We start from the raw sequence: 20,194 nt of genomic DNA, 5'->3' as shown, positions 1-20,194 counted from the left end.
GTATACATACATATACATACATCTTTTTTCTTTTTGGTATTTTTAAATATAAATTTACTTATATCCGTAGAAAAATGAGAACATAAATGTGTTATTACAATCTTTGCTGGAAAAGCTTATGTGGAGTTAGAAAGAATAAACCATTTATTAGTAGTTAACATATATATTAAAATGGTTTAATGATTTAAGAAAATATAAAAAAAATATTAATACTGTCAAACTTTCATACCAGAAAATATTATGGATTTTTCTCAATTAGACTTTTTCAAAGATGAAATATGAAAAATTTAAATAAGTTTTATATAAAGAACTTCTGTAACCTCAATTAATATACAGTGGGATATGTCTATTCTATATAGATATATTTATTATTATTTCTCAATTTAAGCACCATTCAATTCTTCTGGATCCATTCTGGCTGGAAAATATCCTTAAATCCACAGGATGTCATCTACTTAATGGCACATGTTAACTGAAAATGAGGTGGTTTTTCGTTTTTGTTTTTTTAAAGAAAAGACTTTAAATTAATTCCTATCTACATCTTAACGGGTTTGTCTTGAGCCAGCTCACAAATGTGACTGCAATTTCAAGTGCAGGTGTCTCTGGGCAGCCTCTTGACCACACCCCCACGTGCCGAGATGTGTTGAAGCCCCCGGCCGTGCGCGGGTCTGCAGGCAGCAGGTGCAGCTGGACCCTGCGCACGGCTGGCGGCCAGCTGGCTCTTCTCCATGCGCCGTCAGGGGTACGCCTCTGACATCAGCTTTACGATCCTGTTTTTGTAAATCCGGTAACGACTGCACCCCGTGGGTGCTGCTGGGGTGGCAAGGGGCTGCCCACCCACAGAGGACCCAAGGTGATTGCTTCCGATCACAAATATTCTATATTTTGCCCATTTTGTATTAGCTTAAATAAAGATAGTGTTGAACAAACCTCCGGCCTCTGTATTTGTTATCTTAAAACATTCGATGCATTTTAGGCTGGAGATGTTTTAACTAAAAACCTATATGAAAAATAGCTATAAAATACAGTGATTGGTGTGGTCATCACTCAACGTGTTAAGAAGGGGGAGGGGAGAGTTTCAGAAAAATGGTCAGTTTTGCTCTCAGCCTTTAGGCCTGATGTCTTCCCAACACACGCAGTGGAACTACAAACTAGAGAGCTGTGTTTCTCAAAGTGTGGCCTCTGGCCCACCTGCATCAGAATCACCCGATGAGCTTATTAAGCTCGAAGCTCCCCACCCCCCCAATCTCCCTGAGGGTCAGAAACCTGTCTCCAGCTGGCCCTCCAGGGGTCTGATGCCTCCAAAGTTTAAGAAGCCGGGCCCTGAACACCCTCCTACACTNAAAGAAGCAGGGCCCTGAAGACTTGGAGCTGCCAACTACCCCCATCCCCAAGGATCCCTGCCTGGGACAGGGGTGCACTGGTCCTCTGGGGGGCTGGTGCCAGCTAGTCAGCACTGGGGTGGGGGCGCGGGCCCCAACAGCTCTGGGCAGGCAGGCGGGCAGGCCGGGCCCGGGTCAGTACTGGGGCAAGTAGGCTGGCCGGCGCTCAGCCTTCCCGGGGAAGGCCTTGAAGCCCTTGGGCGCTGCCTTGTGGGCAGGGGGCGGGGGCTGCGGCGGGGTCTGCACGTAGGTGAAGGAGGCGGCGCTGCAATCGCCGGCCGCGGCCCACACCGGGGACTGCAGCATCTGCATGGTGTCGTTCCACTGGCTGCCGGGGCCGGTGACTGCGTAGAGCGGTGTGCTTGGGCTCGGCAGCGTGCTGGGCAGCGGAGAAGGGTGTTGCCAGGGTGCTTTGGGTGGCCACGTTTTGGTTTTGTTATCCTGAGAGACAGAAGAGGGTTCTTAGTGGCATTTCTGGCAACTCTTTTCCCACCTCCCCAGGTATCTGGTCCTGATGCCCACCTAGGAGTCAGGGTGCGAGCCCCACACCTCCCCGCAGCCCCGGAGCCGCCTCGTCCAACTGAACCTGCAAGGACAGAAATGTTCTGTGTCTGCGCCGTTCAATGCGGCAGCCACTCACCACAGGTGGCGGGGGCCACTAAGGAACCAAGGACTATTGCAATTGAAACAGCCACGTGTGGCTGCTGTCCGTCGCTGTGGATGGCACAGCCCCAGAGCTTCCTGTACCTTTGGCTCTGAGACAGCTGAGGTAGTTAAGAACCTGTCATTGCTTTGAAGCCCTCTTAAAACGGAAGCTTGGGAACTTTGCTCATGGTCTGCACCCCGGAGAGCCGGCCCTCGGTGGCCAGAGCAGGGCCCACTATACCTGGTTCACGTCCTCCACGGTGGTAAGAAGAGGTGGTGAGGGCAGCGTGCTGGTCTCCTGCTCTCCACTGCTGTGTTTCCTGAAAGAACCCAGAGCTCAGCACAGTGGGCACCTCACCCAGCTTGCCTCCTGGGGACACCCTGGCCACCTGGCTCTGGTGGCTCTGGGCCCTGGTTCTAGGTGGGGGTGGCAGGCATGAAGACAGGCACTGGCCGTTCCACCGGCTCTGGCTTTTGTTAATTTATTCAAGAGACACTGAATGCTTACCGTGCCCTGGGGAAGTGGGACCTGAAAGACTGTTAGTTTGGACCACAGACACGGAACGCTTCTGTGAAAATGCTGAGTGAAGCGGGCAGGGCGGAGCAGGCCCAGAGCCAAGTAAATCAGTCTGTCGGTGCTCCTGCCTGGGGACAGCGGTGCCTGTCGAGGAAGTGCTACATGTCGATGTCTAACTGGCCTCTCCAATGTCCCATGTCTAAAACAGACATCTTACGCTACCCCTGCTCAATCCTGCTCCTCCGGCAGCCTCCTGTCTCGGTTCACGGCACCCCCTTCATACAGACGCTCTGGCCAAACAGAAACTGGCATATCATCCCTGATTCTTCCCTCTCACACATACTCCAATGCCAATTTCTCACCCTCATTTTGTTCAGTTTTCTGCTCATCAGAAGCCTCCTTGACTCTCATATTTTTCTTCATCACATTCAACCCTTCCTGACATGTTTGTTTGTTTTAAAGTTTATTTATTTATTTTGAGAGAAAGAGAGTGAGCAGGGAAGGGGCACAGAAAGAGGGAGAGAGAGAGAATTCCAAGCAGGCTCTACCCTGGTAGCGCAGAGCCTGACTCGGGGCTCAAACTCATGAACTGGGAGACCGTGACTTGAGCAAGACCAAAAGTTGGACACTCAACTGACTGAGCCACCTAGACGCCCCTCTTTTCTCTCTCTCTCTCTTTTTTTTTTGAGTAAGCACCATGCCCCACATGGGGCTTGAACTCATGACCCTGAGATCAAGAATTGCATGTTCTACAGACTGAGCCAGCCAGGCACTGCTACTTTTAAAAACTTCTCAGACCTGAATATACTCCATTATTATTATTTTTCACCGAAGACAAGGTTGGAGAGGGCCAGGCCCTTGTCTGGAGTTGCAAAGCCTGACTAGAACCTGGCTGGTCTGGTCCTGCTCCTCCCATAGAAAGGGCTGCCTCTCACACGGCACAGTCCAGAATCAGCAGACCCTGTTTCCAGAACCTTCCTTGCCTCACACTGTTATTTTTGGCTACCACTTGCATGAGACTGTCCTGCTGGCAAAACCCAACCCAATGTGAAGTCACCTGGGCTATGAGCCTGCACGGTAGTCAGAGAGGACCAAGCAAGGCAGTGGTGGCCGGGGGCATCTGCCTTTCCCATGCCAGGCTGCCGGGAGCCAGGGCGTCCCTGAGCTTTCCAAAGGAATCAGCTGGGGATCGCACTCATGTGCCCTTCTGTCCTTTGCACTCAGAAATCTCTTCATACCTTCTCTGCTTGACAGCAGCGACGAGGTCGGGCCCTGAAAACATGGAGAACAAGCTGTCTCCATTGGCGGAGGACGTCTCATCACTCGAGCTGGCGGAGTCTCCCTGAGCACCCGACCAGCCGCTGTGAAGGCCGTCCCTGAAAGCCAAAGAGAGGAGGTGGATGGACCTGGGCTCCTGCGGCCTACCCGGACACCGGCTGCTCAGCCCAAAAGGAACCGTCTTTACCCTGCATCCATCTAATGACCAGACAGTGGTTTCCCATCTCCCCCTCTAATTTTTTTTTTTTTAATGTTTTATTTATTTCTGAGAGACAGAGAGAGAGAGAGAGAGAGAGAAAGAGAGAGGGACAGCGTGAGCAGGGGAGGGTCAGAGAGAGAGGGAGACACAGAATCTGAAACAGGCTCCAGGCTCTGAGCTAGCTGTCAGCACAGAGGCCGACCTGGGGCTCGAACCCACGAACCTTGAGATCACGACCTGAGCTGAAGTCGGACACTTAACTGACTGAGCCACCCAGGCACCCCTCCCATCACCCCCTCTAAAAACCCAAGCTGTTCTTCCTGTCCCTTATTTCAAAAGTAACATTCACTCATTGCTGCCCTTTAGTCTTCTCAGAAGGCTATGTTCTGCATATGAAATTCATTTTAGAGCAACAAGCTGGATTGGCCTTTGGCCGTCTGGACTCGTTAACCAGGTGGCAATATGAGATGTGCAAAATCAATCCCCAGTTGTCCTGAGGAGGAAGGTCCACCGCTGTCTCACTACACTGGCCTCTGGATCACACACCTTTGCATTTTGGGGGCTACAAGGACCACACTCAACAAATCACATGGGTTTCACAGTAAACGTGCAATTATCTCATAAACACCATCAAATGAGTTCCTGGCTTAGGGCAGAAGAACATGTGTTGAAAATGATCAACATATACTGATGGTGTTTACGGGGACACATCATGCCACTGGCATCGAAAGAGTCTGTCACAGAACTCTGACCTGAAGATTTGACCGGATGTCACTCTCTCATGCAGGACCTTGGAAACGAACCGCCAGGTAAGAGTGCATAAGGGCCCCCCACTCCCTGCCACATGCAGCACTCACCCTTCTGTGAAGAACTCTGGGAAAGGCCAGGTCCGATGGGCATCATCCATGGGTGGCCAGTGGCCCCGGGGGTTGCCTGGGCGGCGACCGTGTTGAACTTGCCTTTTCTGCTGCATCGCCTGGCTCACTCCTGCCACATAGCGTGCAAACTCGGGGTCTGAACCCACTGTGTCAAGACAAAGGGACAAACAGGGCTTGGGGTCACACTGGCCTCTTGTTTCCTTCCCTGCCTCCTGAGGATATGCTGGTCACACACACAATGAAAACTGGCGAGGTGCCACCAGGCTTGTGGCCCAGAGCGGCAGGACTGCCCGGCAGCCCGCTATGGTGAGATGGGCTTTCAGCCACAGGTCTGAAGCGGGGGTGTGGCGTGTGCACATGGACTGTCAGGAAGGGTTACGTCTAGGACAGAGGCAGCCTGACTGTGAATGAAAGACAGAGAACACACAGGACCCATGATTAAATGTTACAGACAAATACCAGCTACTTAAAAAATTTCCAGTGTCTGGTGCTATGTACTTAACAGCTTAGAACATCAAATGATGTCTTCAGCGAACTGATAACCTGAAAGTTATCAAAGCATCAAGGTCAGCCAGTCAGAGATATGTCATTCCCATGTGGCCCAACTCGAATCCAGGATGTTCCTGGATATTGGATGGCAGACCTACTCATTCGGTCTGAAGATAACAAGAGTGGTAATGGAGGAGATGAAAATTCAGAATGCATTAAGAGGTGACTGGAAACACACTGCACAGAGCCGAGGAAGGAAGGGCAGGAGGGAAAACAGCGTAGAGGGCACGACAGAAAGAGCCAGATGAGGAGATATGGCAGGAAACTATCTATGGTCACAAACTGAATAGGACTCAGCAGTGTATACTTTTCAGCTTTTAGGCTGGCAAAGCCACCAGGGCACAATCGCATTCTTGGCCTGTCCTCAGGGCACTGCCATAGGAGTGCTGTGTGAGACTTCCCTCTGGGCTCTGCACAAAGACGCCCACACCGGGGGAGGGGAGGGGCTGGGCCAAAATCGAGGCCCCCTTCTCAGTGAGTCAAGCCACGCTGCCAGGGGGCCGAGAGTGCTTGTGCAGGGGGGCACTCTGCCCTCCCAGGCCCTGCCCGAGAGGGTGCCTGCTGAGACTCATCTATCCAGAGGCGTGCCCTTCCTTAACTTGGGAAAAGGGAGCTTCTGGTCTCAGGCGGGGTCTGCGGGAAGGTCAGAAAGGAGGACCCAAGCTCAGGGTTCTTAGGCTAAAGACATAAAGGCTGCCTGAGCCTCAACAAAGATCAAAGATGGCAAAATTCTGCCAAGCACTGCTTATACTCTAGATTTAAGTACATGACTATCAAAAGACATACAGACTGTTTAACAGCAGCTGAGGAAGCGTGCTGCGCCCACCCTGGTCAGGGCCTCCTCTCTAGTAGGGTGAGGCTTCCTGCGGCCCTGGGGGCAGGGCTGCCCACATCACCCCTTCCCCCCCCAACAGCAAGGACAAGCAAGCATGAGCAGCAGTATGAGGGATTTTTATTTTTTTATTTTTTTTTATGTATTTTTTATTTATTTCTAGGAGAGAGAGAGACAGCGTGAGCAGGGGAGGGTCAGAGAGAGAGAGGGAGTCACAGACTGAAACAGGCTCCAGGCTCTGAGCTGGCAGTCAGCACAGAGCCCGACGCGGGGCTCGAACCCACGAACCGCGAGATCATGACCTAAGCAAAAGTCGGACGCTTAACCGACTAAGCCACCCAGGCGCCCCAAGGGATTTTTAGAAGATGTAAGAAAACATTTCTTTCCATTAATAGTTAATGCCAGGTTGTTTTAGCAGCGAATCTCCTCTTCTGCTGGTTATTTTTATAAATATTTGCTGTAGTTATTTATATTTCACAGTATTCTCCTTGTGAATGAGATGTGTTTTCTACTCTGTATACCTTTTGCTAAATTAGAGAAAACAGTAATGGATTTCTATGTATTTACCTTCCATCTATCTATCTTCCACCTACCTGCCTTACTGACTCACTTACTAATTTTAGAAGTTTTTTAAAATTGAGTCTTCTTTTTCCAATTCTACTGCTGGCAAAGAGATGCGTTTTTTAAAAAAAAATGTATTAATTTTTGAGCGAAAGAGCGAGCAGGAGGGAGGGAGGGAGGGGCAGAGAGAGACGTGGGTAGAAGATCCGTGCCGACAACAGAGAGGCTGATGTGGGGCCTGAACTCATGAACTTGAGATCATGACCTGAGCTGAAGCCGGAAGCTTAACTGACTGAGCCACCCAGGTGCCCCCAGAGAATGCTTTTTAATGTATCTTTTTCTGAAGCTTATACATGACTTGCTGTGCTTGCTAGAAAGTTGAAGATAAAGCTACACGCTAGTGGTAGTAACAGCTGCCACCCTGTCTGGGTCTGGATTTTAACTGGAATGATTTTGTTTCACTATACAGAGCACCACTTGGTACTACTTGCTACCGGCTTTTGGAAGTCTTTTTTTTTTTTTTTTAATATATATATTCAAGAAATTTCTATTCATCTCTTATTTTGAGTTTTTTTTTTTTCTTTTTAAAGGAATTACTGGTGTCTTTTATCTAGAGTCTTCACAGCCTCTGTTGTTGTATGAGTTGTTCTCATTTAACTGGTTGACACGATGGATTACTCTACAGTAGCAGAGTCCCTGACACCGAACCACTTTCCACCCCTGCAGTAAACAGGGTGAGTAACAGACACTGTGTGGGACACTTCTGACACACTGCTCGACTGTTCTGTCCCTACCCACGTTCATGAGGAGATGACTGTAGTTTGCTTTTTTAACAATCCTCATAAAATTTCTATGGTGAAATCATATTGGCTTCACAATTACTGTTCCGATCTCTTCCACTGACAGAGATCTACGCAGGTCTTCCACTTCTTGGTACAATTTTGGTGAATGTGTATTTTATTAGGAAAGAAGTCATTTTCCACTCAGTTTTCAAATACGTTGTCATTGGGTCACATGTAGTAATGTCTTACGCTTCTTCTAATCTCTCCTATTTCTGGAGTCACAGCTCCTTTCTCTTTCTTAATCTTGTCTCTCTTTGCTCTGTCTTACTGAAGCTTACAATACATTAGTTTGTCTATTTGCTGGTCTTCAAGACATCCTTCTCCAGATTTCATTTACAATTTTTTCTTTTAAATTTAATTAATTTTGGCTTTTCTCCTTAACTAGTTCCTCCTTCTAGTTTATTTTTGTTTGTTTTGAAGTTATGTTTCTAATTTCCCAAGATAACTCTGGTGGTGTTTTCAGTGTTCAGGCCAGAAGCCTCTCTGTGAAGGCAGGAAGGCACTCCGCCACCTTCCATAGGCCCAAGAGTCTAGGCCAAGAAGAATCACAGAACAGGCTGTACAGGCTGGGTAATCACAAAGGACCAGCCACCTGGGCTCTCATGAATGGGAGGAGCCAGACTGCAGCCCACTTGAATGATGGGGCTTGGAGCTATTCAAGAAATTTTTTGGCCTCAATCCCATCCTCTGTGTAGCGAGAAACCTCATTCTCACCACCGTTGCCTACCTTTGCTGGAGGTGCCCCATGATTATCAACCGACAGTGAGAAAGGGTCTTTGAAAGGAAATTAAGTCACTCCCCCCCCACCCCCGCCAAGCAAGGCTGTGTCAGGACCCATGAAGTCCTCAGTGATTATATTTATCTGAAAACCCCAAGGGCCAGGGGTAGGTCACGTACCTGCAGGATCAAAAGGCAGAATCTCTCCCAACATCCCAAAGACTCCATCACTTTGGTCACGGTTCGGCCAGGTGTTATTTCTAGGTCCCTGTGGCTTCTGCCCCAAAACCTCCGACATCACATTATCCATATAGCTGCTCACCAGACCCAAGCTGTACAAGTCAGAACTGAGATCAGATATGCCAGGCCACTGGCCAAGAGGGGACAGACCTGCTCCGACAGGCTGTGCTGGCTGCTGGGATGAGCCATGTACCCATTTCCCAGGCGCCCGAGGCTGGGGTGGGGGCTGCTGAGGTCCAATGGGCTGGAGCAGGTGTTGGTAGTACTGCACCTGGGGCTGTTGCTGCTTTGGGGAGTGCTGCTGTGCTGCCAGGCCTGGCTGGGGTGTCAGAGGTGTGCGGGCCCCAGCCTGGGGTGGCCGTGGTGGAGGTGGCACTGGCAGTGGTGGCTGCTGTGGCTGCATGGCTCCTGCCTTCTGTTCAGTCACCATGGCTGTGGCAGCAGAATTACGCCTTGTCACCAATGGGGAGCCCTGATGTGACTGGCCCATGTTAAAGCCCGAGAGAAAATCTATCACCTCCTGCATTTCCTGATCGGTTGGTAAGTTCATACCCTTCTCATCCTTGCCATCGTCCGCTTGCAGGAAGTTGTCACGCCTCTCCATGAGAAAACCATTGGCCATTTGATTACTGGGATTCTGAGCGGACTGTGAGGGGTCTGTAGTCCTGGGGAAATTACCAATGTTCAAAATGCTTTGTAACCTTGAATCAATATTACTGGGCATTTTGGCCTTCTCTTCTGAACACCCAGCAATGAAGATGTTTTTGGAAGGTGTATTTGGGATGGAATAATTTGTGCTGCTGCTAGAGCTGGTACATGAAGCTTTCTTGGTGAACCGGGATGTCAGTTTGGAGAATGTCTTCTGCAGGCCACCTGAAGATTTGTTTCCATTCCCAGGAGGCAGGTCAGCCTGATTCCCAAAATCACAGATCTCCCTCTGAAGCTGGATCTGTATGCAGGGTAAAGCTTGCTCCCTGTTTAAACAGAAATGTATTAAAAAAAAAAAAAAAAAAAAGACAAATATACAGATTGGAAAATGAAATGATCTCCATGCATTTAAGGTCAAAAACAATCTCTCTAGTTGGTATCAGCCTCCCTTATTTTATAGATAAATAAATGAATACCCAAGGCTTTTAAGTGTATGTAATTTAAGTTCTTACTTTCTATATATTTATTATGAAAAAAAATCGACAGCGTCTAACACGAGGCTGTGAAAAGTACGTTCAGATTCTGGCCGGAGGAGTTTGAGCAAAACCCTTTAACCACAGCACAGAGTGAATCAAGGGTGGAGCGGAACATGCAAGTGGCAGAAGCCAGCTTTGTGACCGGAGGACAAGGACAAGGCCTGGGCCAGCAGAGGGACATGGATGAAGCCCCACAGAAGAGAGGGTGGGTGAGTGGGACTCAGTGACACTGTGGAGCGCCGTTGCCCTTGGAAGTCACTTACAGACAATGCTGAGAACAGATGGTCATTACTTCCAAGGTTTTCTGGGCGCTTTTTCTAGTACTGAAAGCCCGACAGAAGGGTATGGAGCAGAGGCAGGCGATTGGTGGGACCCTGGACAAGCCACCTCAGTATCCTGGGCCTCAGTGCTCGTGAGTTAAGAAAGGGGACGCATGGCTAGATGTTTAAGATCCCGACCATTCTAATGTCCATAATTCTGAGGGACAATCTTGCGACTGTCAGCTGCTTTCAGATATAAATAAAGTTGATGTAGGATATAAGTAAATTTTCTAAACATTTCTCTGCTCATAAGGTGTAAACGAGTTGGGTTAAAATCCTCTTGATGGACTTACTCTTGAGTGATAAAACAAATGAAGGCAGACATGGAAGTAAGGCGGGAGTCTGGCTAAAGGGCAGAGAGCAATTACTGGTATTATTGCAACTCTTCTGTAAAATTTGAAGTTATTCCAAAGTTAGGTTACAAAAAAATTCGCTTTCTTGCCTTCCTGACTCACTATCAGCGACATGAGCACACATGAAGCTGTGGATGGCCCCGCTGTCCCTAAGTGCGGGCCTGAATATAACGCGCGGCAGGGGACTGGTGAGGACACCGACCTCCCTGCCCTCCAGCGGCTGAGGTCCAGCACAGCCGTGTAGAGCACGTCCACCAGCCCCAGGGTCTTCTCGGGATCGAGGCTTCTCTGTAGCAGGGACATGGTCGCGGGGTCCTCTTTCAGGCACCTAGGTGTGAACCGGGCTGCGTCAGTATGGGCTACACTTCCCCGAAAAAGTGTTTCAAGCAGGCCTCCTACCAAACGCTACCGTTTTTACATGCTTTTGGCACCAAATAAAAAAATTGAGCAACTGAAGAGCAGTCAGAGAATGACAAGGCTAATGCTGGCACTTGCTGCCCTGCAAGAGGAGGAGGAAGCACTAGGGCCCCGACCTCCCTGGATCTCTAACCGTCTGGAGTCTGTTTAGGAGGAAGGGAAGGATTGGGTGGAGGGGATACTTCTGGGCGCCCTCATGCCCTCTCGCTGCCCACACCAGTCCCGGCCCTGACCTTCTGCCCTACCCTGTGCAGATTCTGCGATCCCATACAGTATCTACTCTTTTGCAAACCCTTTCCAGAACACCCCTGCTCCCGCTTTCTCGTTACTGCTTCACACCTGCACCCAGGAAACTAAAGGTCCGTGGAGGAAAAACCCTCACTATCTGCCTCCCGGACTCCCTGCAAATTTCAGGTAAGCAACAAACAGCCTTCCTATTAACGAATGCTCTCCCCTTCCAAGATGACCACCTCAGCCCATGTCCTCTCTCCCTGGAGCTCTGCCATCCCTGCCGCCGCCATCCCTTCTTCCCCATCATGGCTCTCAAGTAACTGAGAAGACACACGAGACGAGACCTGCTTCGTGTCCTCACCACCACGTACCGGCTCGCCTGCCTGCGCCGCCTGCCCCTCCAGTCGCGGCAGAACACAAGCCTTGCTCTGCCACGGGCTGGCCCTCCAGCCGAGCGAGCACTGCCTGCTCTGGGCCCTCCTGCCATCCCGAGGGCCCTGCTCACCTAATGGCCCCTTCTCCCCATGACATTCCTTTGGTCAACAAACCAGCCTCACTGACCAATTTCTTTCTCTTTGCCCCACATTCCCAGCCAGATACTCTGAATGTCTCTCCTCCCCCTCTTAGCCAAACAGATTGTCTTCCCCTCTTCCTTACCTCCTATTCTTTCTTTTTAAAAGTTTATTTATTTTGAAAGAGAACGAGAGACAGGCAGAAAGACAGAGAGAATCCCAGGCAGGCTCTACAATGTCAGCACAGAGTCCAATGCGGGGTTTGATCTCACGAACTGTGAGAGTATGACCTGAGCCGAAATCAAGAATTTAACTGACTGAGCCACCCAGGCACCCCCTTACCTCCTATTCTGCCTTCACCCCACCCCCACTGGGCTTTCGTCCCCATAACTACACGAGAATAGCTTTTATCAAATAACTTCGATCTTGCTAACGTCAAAGGTCAATTGCCCGTGTCCACCTTACTCAATCTCTCAGCGACTTTGCGCAATGTTTCTTTCTTCCCAGAGCACTGTCTTCTGTAGCTCGATGACCCCAAACTTGCTCAACTTTCTTCCTCCCTGGCTGGCAGCTCTGGTCTTCCTGGTCTCCTCTGCCAACTCTTCCTGCTCTGCTTCTTCCACCTCTGCAAGGCGGCAGGTCCCAGGTTTTGTCCTTTCTCGCTAGACTGCTGCATCTGGTCCTGCGGCTGTAGAGACCACTGTCCACCCAAGACTCAAATTTCCTTCACCAGCCGACCTCCTCCCAAACCCCACTCTCCAGCACCTTTCACATCTCCTGGGTACACCTGACAGGCAGCCTGATCAGCACGACCGATTCCTCTCCTCTCCACCAAAAACCACTCTGGATCCTACAGACTTGCTCCATAAGTAAACAACACAGCGGCCTACCCCAGACCTACTCGTCGTCTCTGGCTCCCTCACAGTCCACGTCAACCCACCAGCAATTCCTGACAGCTCTTCTTCTACAACACGTGCCGCATCCAAGCCCTTCTCACCACCCCTCTTATTTCTGTCCCACTCTAAGAAACCTCCAGCAGCTGTGTCTCAGGACCCAGGCGGCCTCCTCTCCTCTCCTCCTGTCCCTCCCAGGCCCCTCTCCCGCACAGCCAGAGTGAGCCTCCTATAGCACAGATCAGAACACACGACTCCTTGTTTGAACCCTCCAGTGGCATCCCATCATGACTGACGTGAACTCTCAACAGCCCTCAGGGGTTTTGTGACCTGGTCCCTCCTGCTTCTCTGGCCACATCTCTCTTCACTGTCACCTCCGTTCACCTTGTCTCAGACACAAGGCATTTGCTCGCTCCCTGCATATGTTGGATTTACCCACATCTCAGGACTTTTGCTTTTGCTGCCCCTGCCCAGACTGCTCTCCCCTGAGAGCTGCTGCCCACCAATCCGGCCCTCACCGCCCATTCAGGGAGCCTCCTCCAAGAGGCCTCTTCTGAGAGGCAGAACCGGGAAAATGTGGTCTGTCTTCTCCTAAGCACTCTGGCAGTTACATGGTGAAATCAACCCTTGCGAAGCCATCCCAAGGAGGCAGTGGCACTCTGCAGTGTGACTCAGGGCTTGAGAAGAAATACGCCTGTGAGGACATGAGCCGGCCAGCTTCAGAAGTGCTGCAAGAGGCAAGCTCTGCCAGTGCCAGCCGGCCCCTGGGCTCTGGGGAGAAAATGTTGGCCAGTGGACCTGGCCAGGGTTCATGTACCTGATTCTCTCAGCCTGGAACTGCTGATTATTAGGACCTACTTGCTCTGTGCTCCCAAGCCACTCTTGGCTGTCATTTGGCTGGTCACATATGTTTGCCCACTAGGAGAGCATTTGCTGCTGGTCATGCAGAAAGAAGTACTACACTTGCTGGTGAATAAAATGTCTCTCTCTGAAAATCAACAAATGGGCACTTTTATTATATCCATCAATCTCCAGAGTTGATCGCTAATACCCCCTTAAGAGAATAAAGCCATTCTTTTGGCAAATCACGTAGACTTGCTCAAAGCCCTTCTACTCTGGATAAAAATCCAAGTCCCTCAGGGACCCTACAAGCCCTGTGTCTCTTCAAGACCACCTCCCACACCTCCAGCCAGGCCAGGTCACCCTCCCCACCCCCAGGCTTTTGCATTTGCTGTTCCTTCTACCTGGAGAAACGCTCTCCCATCTGCTCTGTGCATGGCCGCTTCCTCTCAAACGTGGGATCTTCAAAGAAGGACCGCTCACGACTGACCTCTTCATCCAAAAGAGCCTCCCTTCCCCCAGCTGTTTCAGTTACTCTCCATCATATATCACTCTACTCTAATTCCCCTCATGCAAGTGTGATGGCTTGAACTGAACTCGTATGCTTGTTAGCTGTCCCCTCCTGCTCCTGCGCATTAACAAGTCAACTCTAAGGTGGGCGGGGGGGGGGTCCTGTCTGTCTTGCTCATACTTAAATTCCGAGAGCCAGACAGTGTTTCTGCCACATATTAGGTATTCAGTAAGTACTTGCTGAAAGAAAGACTGGATGAACAATTTAGATAGGACAATTAAAGCAGCTAATAAAGGTATTTTGCAAAAATCCTATCTGGCAGTGGGACATTCCATTTTACTAAAAGAAAAGCATATAATAAATTCTTGACTGGTTTTGCTAATAATTTTCATTTCTCTGAAAGTGGAGTAAAGCAATCACAAGAACACAAGTAAAGCTTGTATTCTTCTCAACACATACTTTACACTTTGAAAGAAACAAAAATGTGTATTTTAAAGACTTTGTATTTTTACCAAAAGCAACCAGCAGAGGGAGCCTCTCCAAGAAATTACAGTCTATAAGGTCTCCAGGAGGCACAATGAATTACAAAGGAAATCAATCATACACAGAGAGTTCTGGAACCAGTGAATTGCAATTAATCATTTTAGAACTAGCTGTTTATATTTACCCAGTTATTCAAAAGTTCAAACTNGGGGGGGAGGGGGAGGCGATGCAGGGAGGGGCGAGGAAGAACATGATTGGGACATGAAGGGAACTGCCAACCATTACCTGATTTATCAGGAAGTTCTAAAACTCTGGGCAGAGTCTCCCACTGGGCCCTCGGATTTCCAGGAGCAATGACTTAAACACAATCCCAACGCGTTACCCAGCTACCATTTTTAGTCCATCCAGGCACCAAGAGTGCCATCATGCCTCATCATCTCCATCTCTTCCTACCTAAATGTTCCAAAATTTTCTGTATAGTTAAATACTCATTCATATCATAATCTTAACAAAAGTCTGCCAACACGCGTTCAGTTTTTGTCATTAATACAGTTACGATGCTGATCCTTCAGCTGAATTTCCCTGCACGTCGCCGGGGTGAGCCTGAGAGGTGGTACTGTGGAGCTGCTGGGGTCAGAGCTCTTCCTTCAGGGCTTCTGACACAGTGAGCCGCCCTCCAGAAAAGCTGTGTGACTGATTCACTTTCTGTGCCTGTTTCTGTATGGTCTGGCTCAAACTTTTATCTTTTATTTTAAAAATTTATTTATTACTCTAAAACAACTTAGCAATGCAATGGGCAAAATGACATCATGCTCTTTCTTTCCTCGGCCTTTATTAGCTGAGGTTACACATTTTCTTCATCTATCTGTTGATTACGTATTCATGCACCTGTCCATTGTCTTACTGATTTGCAGGAGTTTTGATAAACTAAGAAGAATACTTTATTATAAGTTCATAAATGTAATTAAATATTTAAGAACAAAAATGGCTCAGTCCGTCCCCAGATTTGTAATGGCACGAGATCAAGATCATCAGGATTGTTACGGGAACAAACAAAAGGAGGAGAAGGAATTTTATGTTCCATACTCAGCTTTAGAGAAACACTGGTGACATAGGGAAAATGACGTACTCTGTTCAAAAGCTACGGACTCAGTAACAAAGAGAAGATAACATTGCTCATTATCATCCAGGAGTGTATAACATTTTAGTTACATTACTGGTCAATAAGACTATTTTTCAGGCACTTTGGCTTCCTTATCGTGGACTGAGAGCCATGACGCATGATGCGAACACACTATCGCTGCCCATGTACCTGCGCAAGTAGCAAGACCTGACGTGTCACCTAACACGGGGTTTGTCCAAAACAAAGCAATCTCTTCAAAGATGTGCAAACTTCAATCAGAGCTTAGGCTTGTGTTAACATAAGAGTCACGTTACCATGTGGACGGGACTTGAACCACAATTCTGGAGCCCTCTAAACTGATCTGGGGGGCATAGGCTTCTTTATTTTCAATCTGTGCTGTGTCAACTACCACCTAAGAGAGAGTGAGAAAAACAACAATCAGCTTTCAGAGAGGAAAATGGATCGCAAACAAATCCAATACGGAAGCCTGCGATGCTGAGCGGCTCTGGCCAGAACCACCCCCGGGGCAGGGCAGTTAGCGGAGGCCAGTCAGGAGCCCTGGGAAGACAAACCAAGTAATAAAGACGACTGCAGGCAGGAACACTTCAAAACACAGAAACCAAATTCTGAGCGCAAGATGTACTGAACTTTCCAAGCAAGCACTTTCAGTACTTTTCCCAAACTATAAATATGTTAATTAGGACCTATTTTGTTTCCTCTTAGTATTTTTTTTTTTTTTACTTTATGCACTTGAGAGAAGTAAAACCGTCATTAAAAATTGAACCACAGCTTCAGAAAAGCCCGTTTGTAATGAATGAATACAAGCTAGAAGTGGATGAAGCATTTTTTTCCACAAGATCATTTTGTCCTCAGCCATCAATAAAAACAGAAGTAGTTCAGAAAGGTAAAGGTGATTCTTCTCTCAATGATTTCTTCTTATCTGGAGGAGAGTCTTCAGTATTATACAGATGATACAGTGGCTCATTAATTTAGATAGTTTGACAAAATGATGGCCATGTTTTCAAGTAACTAAAAGAATTTAAGAAAAAATCATAAAGCACTTTAAAAACAATCTGCCCGGCTGGCTTATTTGGTAATCCGACTCTCGATCTCAGGGTCGTGAGCGCATGCCCCATGTGGAGTGTAGAGATTACTTAAAAAAACAAAAAACAAAAAACAACAACCCACATCTACATATATATTATCTGTTATATTTCAAAGCCATGCAGAGTTGCTTATTATGATTCCAAACTCAGCCTCTAATGGAGCTGATTTCCACTGCTGTAAACAGAGTTCCCACAGCTGGACTGCAATGTCCTTTGCAAAAGACTTCCTGTCCAAGTAACAGCCATTGTTGGACCAGGCAGGTGTTTCCTCTCTCCTCCCATACCCAGAACCTCAACCTAAAGTTTCTTTGTCCGTCACACACAAAGGTGGCCTAGGAGCAAGGAGTAAGGAACTGGAAGAAGATTCTGCTCTCTTAAGAACATGGGATTTTTTAATTTTTTAAACATACAATGTTTTCCCAAAACAGATTATGTGTCCTTCTGCCTTATTTTACCCACTCCTTTCTGGAGAACGTATCCCCACGGCTCTTCCAGTTTCAGCTAACATGATCTTTGGGAATATGGATCAATTTCCTAAAGCCAGTGGGCTCTCACATACTGTAGCGGGGGGTCTCCAGCTTACTCCTTCTCTTCGGGGTTCCTGTATTAAGGGCCAGATCCTAAAGGAAGCCTAACTCTTCTGTGGATGGGCCCTCACCAGGCCCTACACAAGGCAGAGCCACCCTGAGCTGGGCCACCGGAGCCGTCACCCACATGAAACAAAAGAACAGCATTCTCCCAACATTTATGAATAAAGTAGGAATTAAAGAAAGAGTTTTTAAAATTTTTTTTTTCTTAATCTCTAGTTACCTTCCATTAACCTCTGACTGAAATGCTGTATCTTTTCAAAAAGTAGTCATTTAGGGGCACCCGGGTGGCTCAGTCGGATAAGTGTCCGACTTTGGCTCAGGTCATGATCTCCTGGTTTGTGGGTTCGAGCCCCACATCGGGCTCTGTGCTGACAGCCAGCTCAGAGCCTGGAGCCTGCTTCGGATTCTGTGTCTCCCTCTCTCTCTGACCCTCCCCTGCTCATGCTGCCTCTCTCTCTCTCAGAAATAAATATAAACATTAAAAAAAAAAAAAAGTAGTCATTTAATTCTAGAAAGTGGGATCAAGGTTGTAAGGTTATATGAGTCCCAGGTGCCAAATAAAAAGCTAAACGGTCATTTCAGAGGTTGATCTCCTGATCCCACCGAACTTTGACAAAAGTCACTCTTCTCTCCCAAGGTGAAAACTTATTTCTGAATTGATGCTGTTATTTCATTTTTAAGAAGGAGATAAGCAGAGAGCTGGGATACAAAGTAACTGGACGATTCTGGGGGGGGCACCGCTTATACCATCGAGGTTTCTCGGAGGAGATGTTGTCCAAGCTGACATCTGGAAGACGAGAAGACGTGACACATGCAGATTAGAGAGGAGTCTTCTCAAGTAAGAGGAGCCTCGAGGGCAAAGGCCTGCGACAGGAAGAAGCTCAGCACGTGTGAGCATCAGAAAGACAGCACTGTGCTCCAGAGCGGGCCGCTGGGCAGACAGGCCCTCCCCATCAAGTTCGCACTCACGGAAGGTTTCTTTCCGGGAAACCCGCAATGTCACTTTGCAGCTAGCTTCCCTGCAAATACCTATTCTCAAGTCTATAAAAGAAAACAAAAAGGCTTTTCCTCTACCTTCTCCACTTGCTCTAAATGCTGCGGTACCGAAGAACTTTGAAAATTAGTCAGTATTTCCACACTTGTGCCCGCACCACACCCTCCCACGTGGGAAGCACGGCTCTCCGCTCTGTCCCTGGGGCATCCCACACCTCACTCACCAGACCCGCTTGGCCAAACAGCAGCTGCACGGCAGTCTTGCAGGCGCCCCGCCATGTGGACGGGCACACCTGGTTCAGTACTTCAGTCACAGGGAGGTCGTCCCTGGGTGTGATCCCGTTGTAGCAGCCCGCCTCCTTGATCAGCTGCAACATCGTATGCTATGGATCAAGAAGACGAGAGTTCACCCCAAGATAAAGCTGTATGAGACTCTACGATTTGCTGAAATGAATTTACAGGTACACGAAAGTCCTCAGGAAAAGATCACTTTGTTTCAGGCCCCCTGAAATCATGACATTTTCACTTCTTAGGTAATTATCCTCAGACACCCTCAGAGAATACAGATACACAGACATTAATACCCATGTGTGATGTCTATACTCGCACAAAATACAGCATTATATTTGCTGATGCAAATTGGCTGAGGAATTTTGAAATTTTGAATCCCTCTAAATAAGGAGACAAAATTATCTGGTAAAAATAAATACCAATGAAAACCTCAACTTTATTTTGGATGACCAAGTGGTCAGGTATGCGGGCTCTGGAAACAGACTACATAGCATCAAATTCCAGGCTACTACTTTGTAGCTGTGTGGCCTTGGGCCTTAGTTCCTCTGTCAAATGGAGAAAAGAGCAGTGCCCACCTCCTGGGTGAGCATTAAATGAGATGATGCATGTGGAGTCTCTGGCACGATGCCAGGCTCACGTGATGCCCCACAACTGGTCATAATTACTGTGGTACCATGACAAGATTTCGTCTCTAATTCACCAAAGTGCCCTAAAATATTAATCATGAATAGTATTTTATAGTGTACTTTCAGAACACTTTATGTTAAACATGTGAACAAAATTAGGAACAAAACTTGGCAAATGTCTATTAAAATAAGTCATCAGAGTCTGCTTTGAGACACCGGTTTGCTAATACCTCCTGCCTTGACTTCAGTTTTGTTTTTAATCTATGTTCTTTACAAGCCCTTAGGCTTCCCTTAAGAACTGTTTCCAGGTTCACACCCAGTTGCTGGAACCCTGGATAGCTACCGTCTTCAGTTTCAGGTTGTCGGCGGCCGATTCGTTGAAGGAGACGCCCTTCAGGAAGTGTGATCCTATCTGCACGGGGACGGTGGGGAGCTCACACTGCATGGGCTGTGGGGGGGTCTGCCTTCGCCCTGTCTGCTGCGCCTCGGCCTCGCTACAGCAGCCCTGCAAAAGGTTTGGAAAGGGGAGGTGACCCACGGCACATCTGCCAAGACAGGTGTGGTATGGTCACTTGGTACGGCGAGACTGCCCTACCACAGCTCCCAAGAGCTTCCAGAAAGAGAAGCATACCTGTAAACTGGCTTCAATTGCTTTCGGATTCAGGTGGAAACCAGCTTTCATTGCATATTCACAGTGGCCTAAGCTTTCCAGAGCTATTTTATATGCCTGAGAAGAAATTGTAAGAATCAAGATTATATATGGCAGATTATAGAATTACAAAGTCCAGTGGCAACAGAAAATTTAAAATTTCTATAGTTATTGAAAGACTTTAGGCCTACTGTTCTTTCCAACTGGTTCAACCTCACAACTTGAACGCCCTTCCTTGTTTCTATCCATCCGCAGATAACAACACTTACTTGCAAAGCGCTGTCGATTTTCAAGTTCAGTTCCTTGAGCTGGTGCTCGGGAATGGCCGCACTCTGAGAACAGAAGAGCTGCTGCACTTCAATGCCCGCCAGGCGGCTATCACAGCCTCTTTCCCTCAGTCTGGCTGTCGCCTGCAATGGTAACAGTGACTGG

The 20,194-nt window shown here is 48.2% G+C and overlaps 1 protein-coding gene across 4 annotated transcripts in view; it reads right to left on the bottom strand.

The window, feature by feature from the left end:
* Positions 1–1,349: 1,349 nt before the first annotated feature.
* Positions 1,350–20,194, bottom strand: part of GARRE1 (granule associated Rac and RHOG effector 1) — a 78,233-nt gene continuing 59,388 nt past the window's right edge. For all 4 annotated transcript variants that reach the window (XM_077754657.1, XM_077754661.1, XM_077754659.1 and 1 more), the window contains 11 exons: positions 20,032–20,172; positions 19,745–19,840; positions 19,457–19,618; positions 18,421–18,579; positions 15,822–15,919; positions 10,700–10,825; positions 8,581–9,614; positions 4,879–5,044; positions 3,783–3,920; positions 2,269–2,347; positions 1,350–1,823 (listed from right to left, as the gene is read on the bottom strand). In XM_077754657.1, the coding sequence (XP_077610783.1) occupies positions 1,518–1,823; positions 2,269–2,347; positions 3,783–3,920; positions 4,879–5,044; positions 8,581–9,614; positions 10,700–10,825; positions 15,822–15,919; positions 18,421–18,579; positions 19,457–19,618; positions 19,745–19,840; positions 20,032–20,172 (2,505 nt within the window). In that variant the 3' untranslated portion in view covers positions 1,350–1,517. The remainder of the gene's footprint in view (positions 1,824–2,268; positions 2,348–3,782; positions 3,921–4,878; positions 5,045–8,580; positions 9,615–10,699; positions 10,826–15,821; positions 15,920–18,420; positions 18,580–19,456; positions 19,619–19,744; positions 19,841–20,031; positions 20,173–20,194) is intronic.

This window comes from Crocuta crocuta, unplaced genomic scaffold (assembly GCF_008692635.1).
Source record: "Crocuta crocuta isolate KB4526 unplaced genomic scaffold, BGI_CrCroc_1.0 scaffold121, whole genome shotgun sequence".
Lineage (NCBI taxonomy): Eukaryota > Metazoa > Chordata > Mammalia > Carnivora > Hyaenidae > Crocuta > Crocuta crocuta.
This window is presented reverse-complemented; position numbering and strand designations above follow the sequence as displayed.